The sequence below is a fragment of the Myripristis murdjan genome, chromosome 12 (genome assembly GCF_902150065.1).
Source record: "Myripristis murdjan chromosome 12, fMyrMur1.1, whole genome shotgun sequence".
Lineage (NCBI taxonomy): Eukaryota > Metazoa > Chordata > Actinopteri > Holocentriformes > Holocentridae > Myripristis > Myripristis murdjan.
Genome location: NC_043991.1, coordinates 14,318,541 through 14,334,741, shown reverse-complemented (window position 1 = coordinate 14,334,741; position 16,201 = coordinate 14,318,541). Strand labels below are relative to the sequence as shown.

General features: G+C 42.8%; 1 protein-coding gene across 5 annotated transcripts in view; it reads right to left on the bottom strand.

The window, feature by feature from the left end:
• The window catches only part of garnl3 (GTPase activating Rap/RanGAP domain like 3), a 75,159-nt gene that overhangs the window by 39,950 nt on the left and 19,008 nt on the right, over positions 1–16,201 (bottom strand). For all 5 annotated transcript variants that reach the window (XM_030065883.1, XM_030065884.1, XM_030065886.1 and 2 more), the window contains exon 2: positions 10,072–10,141. In XM_030065883.1, the coding sequence (XP_029921743.1) occupies positions 10,072–10,141 (70 nt within the window). The remainder of the gene's footprint in view (positions 1–10,071; positions 10,142–16,201) is intronic.

Below are 16,201 nucleotides of genomic sequence, written 5' to 3'. Positions count from 1 at the left end.
TGATCTGTCTATGAAATGAACCTTCACCATGTTGGATTTGGCCAAGAAAAAAAAACAAAAAAAAAAACGCTACACTGTACAGCCTGAGAAAAGCATGGCATCGCCCCTTGTAGCTCTAATGTGATTTCTATGAGTACATCAGTCTCTGGTCTCCATCTGGGGGTTCAGCAGTGACTGGTACCTGCAGCCTTGGTGAGGTGACGGCTCATGACAGCTCCATTTGAGGGCAGGGCCGCTGTTTAAGCTGCATTTCTGTGATCTTCACAGGCACTAAACGGGACACGACATATGGACAAAAAACTGTAAACCAAACAGCGCTGATGACTCTGGTGTGAGCTTGTTTTCTCAGCAGTTCTAGCAGGGTTGTGAATGTGTATTTCTGTCCAAAACTGTGTGTTTCTATGTGTGTATGTGTGTTTAGCAGTGTAGTGTGACAAGCTAATGCTACTATAAATGTTTGAATGATGCAAGAACCAGTCACTTTAAAAATGCACCATGGTTGCTCTAATGAATTCTATAGAATTGTATTAGCCGGAGCTCCCATGACCCTGAAGTAAATTTCCATGACTTTTCAAGGACTTTCAAAAAATGCTTGAGGGCTTCCATGACCTAAAAATCACTCAGGGTTTGTTAAAGTTTTATTTCAGTGCAAAATGTAACAGAGCAACCAAAAACTCAGATTCCAGTTATGTTTTCAATGAAGAAATGGCAATAGAAAATTGACATCTAGTCAAAAATTTAAAAATCACTCAAAAAACCCATAATGTCCCCTAACCTCCCAAGAGAATTTATCAAATTTCCTGATTTTCTCCACTTAATTCCAAAATATGTCAGCAGTTCCACAGCTACTAGAACCGCTGATTAGTTTAGTTGATTTTTTTTTTTTTTTTTCCCAAAACACACACAAACACACACACATACACACACAGTCACATGGTACACACACTGGCAGTAGACATAAATGAGATCTGACAGCACAGTCAAGAGCCTCCGAGGCAGTGATAGTAACAGTGGTCGACAGGTGGGGAGTGGAGCCGTCTGCTCACCATCCACCATGCAAGACTGACGGCTGACCTCTCAGCATCGAGTTCCTTCACACACACACACACACACATACACACACACACACACACACACACACACGCTTTCAGCAGACTGTGATGCTGAGGGGCTCGATTCTGTTGTGATAACCTCTCCATTTCCCACATTTTCCTGTGCGGTCCGCCTCACAGCCTGAGTGACAGCCAACACCCACCACCCATCACCAATTTGTTACTGCCTTTATCTCTGGCTCTTCAAATAAAGACAATTAAACCCACCGGGGGAAGAAATGAGATGCTTTAAAAGCTGTCACGTCAGGATGAAATGGGTTTACTTGTCGATGGCTTCGGCGGCATCACACAATTAAGCTTTTGAAACTGCACTGAGGAGTTGTCACGGGCTGAAGAAACATGGAGGAGTAGGAGTTTTCTTTTGTGCATGTGTGAGTGAGAGAGACAGAGAAAGAGAGAGAGAGAGAGAGAGAGAGAGAGAGAGACTGCGTGTCTGCATCTTTGTGCGTAAGTGTGTGTGCGTGAGTGTGGATGCCTTGTGGTGTCAGCAGCTTAAGATCAAAATGTTTACACTCAAGTGTTTGAATTTAAATGTGTGTGTGTGTGTGTGTGTGTTTGTATTTGTGAAGCAACTGGCACAGAGGTTAATGGGTCTTACATGTGCTTACCTAAACGGACTTGAGTGTGTAATGTGGGCTGATGGCTTGCATGCGTGTGTGTGTGTGTGCGTGTGCGTGTGTGTGTGTGGCAGCCGCGTATTGATTTTCTTCAATCCTCGGTGTGTTTAGTGAATTAAACTTCCTACTTTTGTCTCCCTGTAACGAGAGGGCCCTCTGGCACGGCGCGAGGCTCGGTCTGCAGAAATCCAAGCACACACAGTAAAACCACGACTACACACTCACTTGCGAAACCACAACGGTTTCCCTCTCGATGAAGTACCTGAGAGGCTGAGTAGCCTGTCTGACTAATAGCTGCCCAGCAATGAAGAGACGACAACACACACACACACACACACACACACACACACACACACATACACACTCACATTCAGCCGGCACATTTCGCCTCTTCATCTCCCTTCATCTACCTGCACAAAGACAGCAAAGCACTTCCAAGACAGGCTGTTAGACATGAAGTGATAGATCAGGTCCTTATCCATATAATCGCATTGGCTCCTCCATGTGAGTGTAATACATCCACCAAGTTTGGTCCATTAGCTCCTTCCCTGTCACAAGACCGAGAGCTTCAGCAGGAGTGTAACGGTCCAAAATGAATGAAGGAGATACAGACTGGAAAAGAACACCATTTTGAGTATTAAAGGGAACATTTTGGCTTCACTTTCAACACGCTTCTCAGCCCCCCGGGCTTCCAAGACTGCGGCACCATCTCCTGTCATAGCACTGCCTAGGGCTGCTTGATTATGGCAAAAATTCATAGTCAAAATTATTTTGGTAAATGTTTAGATTATGATTATTTAATATGATTGCTCACTGACTTTGGAAACATCATGCATTTATTGGACTTTTTTGTTTTCTATGTCTTTTTAGATAGAATTGAATATGACTGCAGTGGAAGAAGGGAGCTTCACTCTATCATTCTTTTTTGTTCCTTTATGTTTCGGGCATTCCAGATGATTTCAGAGCATTGAAAGTGAAACCAAAACAAATGCATGCTGTAGTGGATCCTTCAGAGCAATGTTTCAGTTTGTTGTTGACGCTCAAAATTGTGTTTTCTAGTCTACATCTCCTTCATTCCTTTTGGAGCAGTACAATCCCACAATGAAGCGCCTGTTCTTGTGACAGGGAAGGACTTAACGGTCCAAACCTGGTGGATGTATTACACCCACATGGAAATAGCACATAGCAAACAGCACTACATGGGTAAGAATCTTAACTATCACTTGAAAGCACGGCTCGCTCGTGCTCTCAAAGTCAATGTGGAGAGCTCATTGAGTAGACAACACGACTCCTGGATTCAATATGTTCCAGTGTAGTGAACTGAACTCGAGAGCTCCTGATGAGCTGAGGGTGAAAGGAAGTAAAATTGAACTCCCGTGTCTCCTTAGATTTATGGAGTTTGTGTGCGGGGGAACGGCTTCCACTTTAATTACTTCTTGTATTCTGAGGACTTTACATTTTTAACAGCACACTGGCTTACTTCACAACACTCCAAGTTATCATTTCTCATTTGCAGAAAAGAGTGTATTTCAGCAATACTCTTTATTTCTTGTTAGGTAGAATTGTTGATTAATTCAGTGAGTCCTGGACTCAAAAAAGAGTTTCTACTTCCAACTCTCTCTCTTTTTAAGCAGTATTCAAAATGACCAGAGACAAACTGGACCCTATCAAGGCCGTCGTGCCATGATTTGCCTAAGTGTTTGTGCGTGGGTGTCTGGGTCAGGACTTGGGTGAATCATATTGCCACTATGGTGTCTCTGACAGAAGTGCCAGCTCTTATTGGCAGGTCTGACCTTCCCCTTATGATACCCAAAATAAAAAGACAAGATGAGTCATTATCCTTTCACAACTCCACACGTTGGCCTCTCGTCTTAGGAGGATGCTGCTTTGAACAGACAACTCCCACTAATTTTGTAGTGAATGTTAGGTGAATTTATGTACTGCGGCCTTTGGGACCCCTTGTTATGGTGTGTGTGTGTGTGTGTGTGTGTGTGACAATCCCTGCCCTTCACTGCCAGCCTGTCTCTTGTGTGTTGTTCTTTAAGGTACCAAGTGGGTGGGGGATCATCAGCACCGGCTGGCAGCAAGTAGGCCCAGTGCTCCCAGGCTTTTAAACCGGCTGTTCTGGTTTTCATTTGCTGTATGTTTTGTTCACTCGATACAACACCTTGCAACAACTACCACACATGCATCACCTACACCACGGATTATATCGATTTCTCCACATCCCACAATTTTCCTTACTTTATCAAATTTATTAAAAAATGTAATTGTTTTCTCCAGCATTCGTTTTCAACCTCCCCTGCTTTGTCAGGTCTTGTCAAGCCGGGCTATGACAGACATTTAAACACTAGTTTTCCCAAACTCTGGGGGTGGTACAGTTTTAGACAAACTGGTGTCAAGAAAAAATACACTGTATTTTTATACTTGTGGTGGATATGCTTTTTTATGACTGTTCTGTTTCAATGTGTGCATTTTTGCAGGCCATCTTGATTGCATGGACTCTACACATTGAAGTGGGCTACAACATATTCCACCCTCATTCCTCTGGTCCCTTGAGTGTGCCTGGGTGCAAATGTTTGTTTTTGCATATTGTGTGTGTGTAGCTTATGTATGTTTGTTTGTGTGTAGTGTGTATGTGAGCTGTGAGCTACACATTTTTAAACCACAATTCAATCTTGACTTGCAGCTGATTATGTGGACGCAGAGGTCAGGACTCAAATGACTCGCACTTCTTTCATCTCTTTGCTGAACATCTTCTGCTTGCATTGTATTATCAGAACTGTACAATACAGATGGCTATAAACGCCTCAAAACTCAAAGAAAACTTAAACCAAACTAACAAATGAGCGTGCCCACCTCACCTCCTAAGCTGGCGTTCAGACACTGGTATCTTTACTGAGCTAGGAAAGTGCCACTGCTAGTGAAGCGTGCACCAACCTACTCTGCAGAGACCTGGGCCATGTTCACATTCATTCATTCATTCATTTTCCAAATCGCTTATCCGTAAGGGTTGCGGGGGGTGCTGGAGCCTATCCCAGCACTCATTGGGCAGAAAGCCATGTTCACATTGAGCTGGGTAAATATGAAAATACAATTGTTCGGTCGACACATCGGCATGATGAGTCGTTGCTGTCCTGCTACGGTGATAGGCATGCAGAATGAGTATCGGGTGCCGCATGTCTTCCACATGCCACTCAGACTGGACAGAGCACACAGACTGCAGAGAGTGGCTGAAGATGGAGGAAACAGTTGTGGGTTCAGAGTTTCAATCGTTCAAATCCACTACTGTCAACACAGGGAACCGCTCATGGCCGAAAGCCATTAGGACATGAGTTTCCACAGAGTCATTCCTGACCTCAGCGTGAGCCTCCACTGGAGAAATACAGCCTTCAACAGCGTGAGAGCCAGACTCTACAGGAACGCTCTGCCTCCTACATTCACACAGACAAATATATCTCTTTTTAAAGAAAAAAAAAAAAAACACTCCTGAACCAAGGACCAAAGATCATCACTGAAGTGTTAGCTCAGTGGAGTGTGTCATTAATGAGGTTATTTCCGAAGACCAATCGTGTTTCTGAGGAGCTGCAATTCATTTTCCATCTGTCCGTGAATTCTTTTATTATCAAGCTTCGCCTCTCTTCTCCCTGCAGAAGCCGTCATGTCTTCAGATATTAAGAAAGCTTTTGAGTGGCGGTAATGCTTTGTTTGTAGGTTTACAGGTAGGTTTGTTTAGGAGATACTGTAATTTCACGGGATAAACACCTCCACCATCTCCTGCTCTCAATCTGCATTTTAAGCCAGACTAGATGTGCCTACTGGGGTTTCTGGGCCATTTTGGCTTGATGGTGACTCAACAAAGTTCTGAGGAATTCTTGCTCTTATCCTACCACAACAAAGCATGTCACCCCACCATAGCTAATAGCACAATTTGCCTTACTCACACAGCAGCCATGTTAGATTTGCATCACACTTGGTTGAGAAACACTACAAGGGCAGCTGTCCAATTTGCTGAAACAATATATCTTCTGACACAAGTGTGAAATGAAGAGCTTGTCCATTTATATCTATTCACTGAGACTGAGATGATATTTTTTAATTATCAAACTCGCAAAGATGATTAGTACCAAAATTAGTGTGGAAACTAGTTAACACCAAGTTGCCTGTATTGATTCAGGTGTCATAATCAGCATTGGCCAAGTAGCATAACCTGAGCTTTAAGTGGTAATGTGAGGTGGCATTATGTTTCATTGCTCTGTTGAAAGTCATGGCACTCCCATATGAATGCTAATTTGAGGATTCACATTTCAGTCAATAATCCAAACCAGCTCAAAAAAAAAGTGAGCAGGTACATTGAGGGCCCTATCTTGTGCCACCCGCTATCCGCTGCCACTACCCGCTACCCGCAAATTGCGGATTTAGGAACTTCCACTATCCCTAAACGGTATCTTGCGCCACCCGCTACCCGCTATCCTTATGCCAACTCCGTCATTTGCGCCTGGAGGTGTGTCTGTGGGTGTGTTTCATGCGCTATCCCTAAAGTTGCTATCTTGCGCACACACTTTAGGGATAGCGGATAGCGGGTGGTCCTGACCACCCGCTATCCGCTTTCCCTAAAGTTTGGGCTGTTACGAGAGCGCGCCCAGGCGGCTTCAATGCGCGCCCCGACGGAGCCTCGCCACGCACACGGTCGGACTGATACCGGGACGCCGCCGGAATGGACTGAGTATATTACTCATATAGACTGTTTAGAGGAAAGACTGTTTTAATTGGACACTATCGCCAGCACGTTTTATTGTTTTATCATAAGCCAGCAGCTGTGCTATATTTTTATTTTTAATATTTTATTTGCCCAATCTACCTTGTCAATAAATTAGTTTACACATAGTTCCACCTCTGCCTCTTGTGTGTGTGTGGTGTGGCCCAGGGATTTTACTCAATCAGTACAACCTTGTGACACGTCCACTTGGACACATGTGGCTCCACCTCCCGAATTAACTCGCCTATAATATAATATAATATATATATATATATATATATATATATATATATATATATATATATATATTTATATATATATATATATATATATATATATATATATACATATATATATATATAAAGCCACCTTGCTTTAGCCTCAGTAGAACCCCTGAGAAAATCTACCTCCCTCTCTCCATCGCGGGTTTAGGATTTAGGATTTAGGATAGCGCAGCCTGCCCTTAAAGGCAATGGCACCTGGCACACTGATTGGTTTAACTGGCGTAACGCCCAAAACACGCCTATGCATGATATAGCGGGTAGCTATATCATGGTAGCAGGTGTTTTGCGGATAGCGGGAGGTGCACAAGATAGTAACTTTTACGGGGGAACGCCTCTTCCTAAATCCTAAATCCGCAAATAACGGGTTTAGGGAGTCTGGCGCAAGATAGGGCCCTTAGTGCCTTGCTCAAAGATACTGATACACATACACTTTAACACTCCTAAAAACAGGGAATGATGATTTACACTGCATTTCTGATGCTGAGTAACTAATTAGCCAAGAGAGAATCCACTGACGTCACTGGGAGCTTTTCCCTGCACAGATACAATTGTGTTAAAAAAAAAAAAAAAAAATCAACAACCTAATCCATAAACCTAAGCTGTGAGGTTTCAATCTGAAAACCATACAAATAAAGGAGCAAAGGAAGGGAAAGAAACAAGTCAAATGCAAATGGCTGAATAGGTTGGATTTTTCCTTCGACAGGATTCATGCCTCTCACTGGGATCACACCTGATTTGTCTTTCTAATCACTCAACTACTCTGGGCTGCTGCTGCATGGCATATGGAAATTTAATACATAATCATCATGATGGATTATAGTAGATAGATGCTTTGACTTCACTGTGGTAAAGCCAGTTTTCCTCCAAGGAGGTAGCATGGTTTAAAATGCTTTGTCACATTATAAGTGTATGCAGAGGTAACCAAGACAGAGAGACAACACTGACCAGACTAAGGAAAGCAGCCAGGGGCTTTTTTTGCAGCAAAAGTCAAGATATGGCAATGTGACATGACATCAGACAAATACACAGTGAAGACGTGATTTGAGAAAAAAAAAAAAAAAAAAAAAAAAAAAAAAAAAAAGCTTACCTAAGACTCTTCTTAAAAGCAGAGTCCCAATTAAATGCATGGTCCCTTTTACAGGTATATCTACTTATTTTGACAAATAAAGGCTGGTCTCAATTAGCTATTTTTGTGGTTACCAAAGATGCAGTTTTGTTTTTCTCTTTGTCATAATTTGCAATCAATCAATTCATATGTTATTAGGTAGCCTAATTTTTATAAGGTAATACTCACAGTTAATTATTTAAATTTGATAGTATTTCCCATCTTTGCTGAGCAGGAAACCAAAGGAATTAAAGGCAGGTCTCTTATGGACACCTGTCCCAAATACAGGCAACGTATGAAGCAAATAAAAGCCTGGGCTATTAATTGAAACTTTAGGGTTTTTACTGCATGACCCAGTGTTTGACCAGCCAGAGGGACCTGCTATGTTTTTGAAAACTGTCTTAACAGACATGTAGCGCTCTGTCACATTCACAATGCCAAATTTTTGCATGTAATGCATGACTAGGAGAGAGCAGAGAAAACGCCTTTCATCGTTTCTATTTTGGCACATACGTCACCACCAGGGACAGATAGCAGAGGTCTAATTATGATTGGTCATTTGCTCACAGAAAATAAAGAAATGCACTGAATTAGTTACAAAGTACTAAGGGCATCAACGAATGCACACATTGGACAAAAAAACGCCAGTCTGCATTATGTCAAGTGTGTTAGGTACAGTTAGTAATACTTTATAGTGGGGCTTTCCATACCCATTAGGGGTGGGGAAAAAACTGACACATCATAGTATCACAACATCTTGTGTGGCAATATTGCATCAATACACGGAGGCCAAGTATCAATACTGTATCGCCCAGAACTAATGCATCATTTACAGCAGGTTTTTACAACAGAGTTGGTCTGTCTGTCTGTTTAATAATCCCATTTGCTACAATAAAATTGATTTATGTGAGATTTTAAGTGAGAATGAAAACTTGATCTTCTTAGATGAAACAGATGTAGACAAATTTTCCTTTGGGGACATAATTTGCAGTTGGAAAAAGGTTATAAATCCCTATATATCGCAATACATGAATAAATATTCAGCATATTGCTAAATGTTTAAAATTTCAGTACTATGTTATTGCAACTTAAGTATTGTGATAACATCATATCATGGGGTCTCTGGTGATTCCCACCCCTAATGCCCATCCCACTGGCTTCAATATTACTGGCACCAAAGTCTGGCACCAATGCAAATTTGCAACACGGTCACTGACATATGGTCGCTTCCCTTTTTCTTCGTTTCTTGACATGGCATACTGATGGACACACTTTGAATATTATATAACTTATTTTAAGTGACCTCATCCAAACTCACACTCACCACAATGTTTGAATACCGTTGTCTCTTTTTGTCTTTCTTGCTGTCACACACCCTCCCACCTCTCTCTCTCTCTCTCTCACACACACACACACACACACACACACACACACACACACACACACACACACACATAAACGCACAGCAGTACAGTGTTTGGTGTCAGTCTGTTAGTGCAGATAGGCAGCATGTGGTTTGTCCTCAGTATTAATCTGACATGCACGTGGAGTGCTGCACTCATGGACAAACCCACAATGTGTCTCTGGTAGGAAGTAAGATCGCGGCGTCGAACCCTGAGACTTCCTGTCCTTCTGGGCTATCGGGATGTACAGACTCGGTTCTCAGTGAAGGGACACGCACAGGCACACACTCGCATATTAATAGCAACACACATGCTAGCACGCACTCTCTTTCTCTTTCTCTCTCTCTCTCACACACACACTTATCCCGCAGCAACAGTGACTCAACAGCTCAGTAATCAACCTCAAGACACACACTGAGCGGCAGCTTTCGACTGGTCGCGTCAAAACAAAACAAATTAACTTTGGAGGCTGATCAGACTGCAGAGCCCTGTATCACAGAGTGCAGCACCTATCGTGAGCCATGCTGGCAAAGCACATCACTGGACCACGCCCAGTACGTCATGACTCATCGGTACCCCCTCTGTTGTCCCTCCAACAACAGAAGGAGGGTGAGACACACACAGAGAGAGAGAGGGAGAAATAGAGAGATAGCTGGAAGAGAGGGAGAGGGAGGAGAAATCATCAAGGAAAGAAGCAACAAGGACCAAAGGAAGATGAGAAAATAAGTCACAGTGGGAGAGCAGAGGAGACCAAGACGGGCACAAACAGGTGGATGTTAAGTGGGACTCACCAGTTCAACCGAACCATAGTGTTTCCTGCTGAAGTCTCCCCGCCTGCAGCCCAAGTCCTCCGAGGCAGAGCTGGAACACAAAAGCACAGTCAGACACGCGGTCCGTCTCCGGGCATTACACGAATATACACATATATCAACGACAAAACACGCCTTGCACCCATTCAAGTGGCTGTTGAAGCATCTGTTTCCCTTGTCTTTCTTTGTTTCTTTCTGTGCCCTTCTCTGTCGTTTTCCTTCTCTCTTTCTTTTGCTCTACCTGTTTCTCAGGCTGTGTGGTGGGGCTGGCAGCGGCATTGTGACTGGCCGGGGAGCAGAGCGGCCAACCCAGTTCTAATTGAGATGAGGGTCCTGATTGAATTAAGTCACAGTGATAGATGGAGACTGCCTGGGAGAGCTGTGACTGCCGGGACACAGTCAAACACATTTACACAAACACAAATACTTACAAACGACAAACACACGCACATCCACACATACAAACATTAAAACATACACAAAAATGATACAGACTCAAACTACAGGGTTAATGGTGTCTGTATAGCTCTCGAGGTGAGTAACATATTTCTAGCATCTGATGTCTTTGGAGCTGTCATTCCCAAAGACTGGGTCACAGCCCACAGGTGGGTCGCAGGAGATTTTTATTTGGGTCACCAAATACATTTGCTGAATTTCTACCATCGTCTTTTATTCAAAATTTATATCCGCAGTACATCTTTGAGCCACATGAGGGAACTCATTAGTATTTCTACCACAATCACGGTTTCCGCCATAATAATTCTGAAAATAGGTGTGGACATTTAAAAAAAAAAAATTCAACATGTAACATGTTTTGATAGTGATGAATGTCTCTATTGCTCTGATAATTGCACTAACACTGAATCTAATATAAAAGGCTAATGTGCATACTGTTTGTTCGATGAGGAAAAAAGGCAAGAGCCTGTTAACTCTGCCTAAAATGCACTTATTTTGTCTCATTTATAAAATATTTAAAATGTGCATATGTTTTCAATTACATGCACAAAACAAAGTTGTGATTTATCGGACATACATCTCTTCAAAATGGCTGATTTACCTATTCAAGATAATATAGGGTGACGTGGAAATGGGAGTAAAAATGGTCAGGAATGATTATTTATGCACAAATTCATTCTTCTCATGACTTATAGATAAGGCCTATTGTGAAATGGGTCACAATGGTCTCTCATTTTTAAAAAGTGGGCCCCCAGAAAAAAGTTTGGGAAACGCTGCTTTTGAGAAACAAATCTCACAGATGTGGCGAGGTAACCCAAAGCAATTTCACAAACAAAGCAGGAGCAATTGATAAACTTGGAAAACAGCACAGAAAAAGAGTTCGAGAGACCTTGAGAGTAAGGAGGCATATAAAAGTAGACCTACAGACCCAGAGCCTGGAGAAGAACCTCAATTTCATCTGTGCACAGCCACACTTATCACACTTCCTGTAAGGATGACAAGTGGCGAGGATAATACAACACCCGTTTGAGCAGAAGAGCACAAGGGATTAGGAGACGTGAGGAGGCAAAGGTCAGTACCTCAGTCCCACAGGAGAGTCGGCGCCAGATAATGAAGACCTGACCAGCTGCTGGTTGATGTGTGAATGAAACCCATCCGAGCATCATGCTATGCCACCGACTGAAAACAAAATGTGTATCCTTGGTCAGCTGACGGCTCAGTGGCCTGTGGTTTCAAAATGATGCTGCACATTTTATAACCAAAACGTTTGCCAGCTTGAGGGGTCCCAAATACTCCTGCCGGCATTGGGTTGGGTTCAGACAGCACAGACATTTCAAGTATATGGGCCGGGTTGCGTCTGATGTTTAACCTCGGGTTTCAGTTTCAGTTTGGCCTTTAAGTCTTGTGCACTTTGGTTATTTCAGACAGAGCAAACTTGTGGAATATTAGTCACTGTAGACTCTTTGTGTGAAAGCTCGCTGTGCTGTGTGGATTTTCTTTGCTGCAGAAGGAGCCTCTCTGACGCTGCATGTGAGCCCACAGCAAAGAAAACAACTGAGCCATGCCAAGAGAATGCATGATAGACAGTAATGCTAAACATGATGTTTACTAAGTTTAATAACACTACATATGATGACTTAAGGCATGGACTGACAGAATGATTTATTTAAGCAGCATTTAAACGTAATTTTGAATTGAGTTTTTGGATGGATTTGATTGATGTGGTCCAATGTTAAAGAACTGAAATGTGAGGGCACTATGTGACGAGGCATAGGACTACAGTTAATGATCAGCATTTAAGATACATTTCTACAAAACACATTGGATACTACTGAGGCTTGAGCTAGTGGTGGTTGGCTTGGGAAAGGTTCTGGACAGAATTTTTTTGGACTGCTGGATTGGGTTTAATTTTTTGTTCTGGTTGGTGGGTTGGCTTGGGTTCGGACAAATTTTTATCTACCACAGTCGGAGACAGGCCCCATTCAAGCCCTGTCCAGTATGATGTGATTGTTTGAGTGGTTACTTGGCAAGAGGTTGCTTTTCTTGCTCTCTCTCTCTCTTTGGACCCCCTCCCCCTCTCCACTTTCATCTATATAACTCTACCCCTCCCTGGTTAGGTTCCTCTCTCTCTGAACGGCAGATGGAGGCAGGGTTGGGGGTGTTAATACATAATGTATACTCAGGCTTCAAGGAAGTGTTTTATAGTGTATCTGTGCCACAGGATGTATCCATCAGCCCTCCGTTACTCAGTCTCTTCCTGCTTGCTGTCTCAAGGCAGATGACATGGGGTCTGCTGCTTAGCCATTAGAAGATGCCCTCCATTATGGCTAACTCGATGACTAGCTTTGTACCTACATGTTTTCTTATTTCCTTCTCAGCCCTGAAGCATTCCTCTGTCTTTCCTGTCCTTCCTCTGTCCTCAGAGACGGGGCTATGAAATGGGTTGGGGTGTACGTGGGAGAGGGGTGATTAAGTGATTAAAATCCTCCCAGGTGCACCCTCCCTTCCTCTCTGGGCCTAATGAAAACAGCACTATTCCCTTTCAGTAGGCCCCGATATAGTGAAATCTTTACAAAAGGGGATAACCGTGACTGGGGGATGGAGTTCCACCATCACGAGATTGGGAGATAACCTATAGGTTTCATGTTACAGCGGCAAATTGAGATGAGTAAAGACTGCCCAGGGCTGAGGTTTAGAAATCACATGGGACTTCATGCAGTATCTCTCTTGTGGCTCATAAGAGCCTTTTAGTGAAGTTTCACTACCTGCTAATGGTATCTGGGGTAATGAGGACAATTGATGGAACAATTTTAAATTTACTGAGGAAATACTTTCTAAATAATACTCAAACTCTTGTATTCCTAATACTCTTAGATGTTTCAACATTTATTGTTGTCTTATTTTTGTTTGGCTTCATTTGGTTGGGGTTGATGGATGCATCAAAGCCATGTTTCATTTATTTGTTACTTTAGACAGGTTTCAGTCATGTAGTGGACTACATTCGTGCGATCTGAAGTTCATTAAACAATTTCAGCTTTTTCACTTTCGAGTGTACAGGTGACAGCCATGTTCACTGCCACCTCTGGGAGCAGTAAGAGTGTGCAACTCAAATTTCTCTGTTTGTTTCTGACTCTGAATTGAATTGTGGGGAACCACTGGAACTGACTCCTCAAATCCTGTGGATTAACCAACAGGATACATTTTAGACCCGTGTGTATAAGCCACCCTAAAAGCTAAGCCATTGGAATTCTTCCCTGAAGAACCTTAAACTCATGCAAAGCTGTGTTCATGTATGGTATAGATCTTAACCAATTAGCTGTACACATAAAACAACCACTGCTGAAAACGTATAATTGTTAGACACCAGGACTAAACGCTGTTCAGTTTCAATTCCCACAGTAATTAGTCAAGAGTTAAGTTCAAGAAAACAAATGTTTTGGGGTTGAACCAACATCACTAATGACCAATTAGTTCATGAAGTGCTTTTTCATGCTGATGGTCACCAATTAACTTTAAGACTAAAGCAACCACAATTGCTCCTCTGAGTTGGGCGTGAGTGAGGTTAAAATGGAGCGGGAGATTGACAAGCAGATTTGGGCTGTAGCTGCAGTCATGTGGTTGCTGTACCAAAAGAATGACATCGTGGATACAAGTGGCACAAAGTTTGCTCTGCAGGGCGGGCTGGGTCCACACTTTTAAGGATAGGATGAGGAGCTCAGACATCCGGGAGGAGCTCGGAGTAGAGCCGCTGCTCCTGTGCATTGAAAGGAGCCAGCTAAGGTGATTTGGGCATCTAGTTGGGATGCCTCCTGGGCGCCTCCCTGCGGAGGTGTTCCAGGCACGGCCAACTGGGAGGAAACCCTGGGTCTGGGTCTGGGAACGCATTGGAACTCCCAGGAGGAGCTGGTGGCCGGGGAAAGGCTGACCTCCTCTGCTTGCTACTACCGTGACCCGGTCCCAGATAAGCAGCACAAAATGGATGGATGGTTGAAAGTTGAAAACTGAAAGGCCAACAGCTGTCTGGTAAAAGCCTTTCTTCCCTGGTGGCTGATCTCATGAATGTTTCGCCTACCCAGTGACTGTTGGGTTCACCATTAACATTTGTGAAATTAGTGAACACAAACTTGTGTTCACGATGTGCAGTAACGTTACCGGACAATTGCAAGGGAAAGCAGCTCCCTGCAGCAAGTCTAGTACATCAAACTTGAGTTAACTGACTGCTAACTGTCTACTGTTGACTGCCGTGGGCTTTCAGCAGGCAGTCGTTTCTTGCAAAATCTCCCCAAGTAGACTCAAAATAAGTCCTGATGTTTCTTTTTTTTAGATTACTTTTTTGGCATGTCTGCTTTATTTGATAGTTACAGTACAGAGAGACATGAAAAGTAGGAAAGAGAGAAGGGATGACATACAGCGAAAGGCCTGGACTCAGATTCGAACCCAGGTTGATGCGTCAGGTCTCAGCCTTAACAAGTGATATGCACTGTTATGAGGTGAGCCATCAGCCACCCCCTGATGTTTCAGTGTGCCCAGTTTTAATCCAACAACACGGACAGCAGGCTAACCCTAACCACTGTGTGACTACCGTGGGATGTGGGGCATCAGATTTGCTCAGCTAGTCTACTTCCTTAACAATGTTTGGAAGGGTGCATTTCATTTATTATTCCCATCCTTGACAAATTTGTGGACTGCCTCACCGTTCCAGCTGTCGCCTCTATCAGGCAAGGACAGGATAATAATGATTTTTTTAATGATATTTTTTTTCTCCAAGTGTTTTTAAAAATATATAATGTATTTCATAGTGAGCTTCCCCTAAAATACTGCTCCATCTGTCATGTTAGTATTTAAAATCTGATACCTGCAATACACCACAGGAGCATGAGGTGCGTCAAATAAGGCATGTCAATTATCCATTTCAGTCCCTTAAGTGCCATGCCAGCAAATGCAACAGATTTTACCATTTTACCAAGATTTACCAAGATAGATTTTACCAAGGAAACCACAATATGTCTAAGCTCACTCTTCTCTCATGCAGTTATCCATTATTTGGGTGTGGACTCGTATGTGAATGCACTTAAGCATTTTATCACCTCAAAAGCCTAATGAATGAAATGTGGACAATGATGGACAATGATGTCAATTTTAGTCTTTAAAAGCATGGGGCTTCGGCAGAAACGATATACTTCTGCAACAAAAGAGAGGTTAAGTGGACATTATTATCCAACTGCTGCCCACAATTATTAAGTACGGCATAGACTTCCTGTCACAAGACAATAGAAAATGGTCAGTGACAGTCTTTATACTATGAGGTGTGAAGTGGAAAATCTCAGCCCTGTTACAGCTGAGCCCTGTCTTTTCACAACAGTTTTATATAACCCTAGAGATACTCTTGTTGAACCCTCTACTATGGCTAGAAAAAAAAAAAATTCAATCCGTCCACATGAGGTCTTCAAAATACATACTGTAATTGCAAGATGCTGTACATGAGGCAAATGGAGTACATATTTTTCTTATTTTGGATGAGATGAGTAAATGAGCATCTAACTCTCTTGCAATGACGACAAAAATGGCACCACATACGAAGACCTAGAGAAGGGACACACTTTTGAGTTAGAAAGGGAAACAAAATGCACACAAAGGACCTTGACTCTGGTAAGAG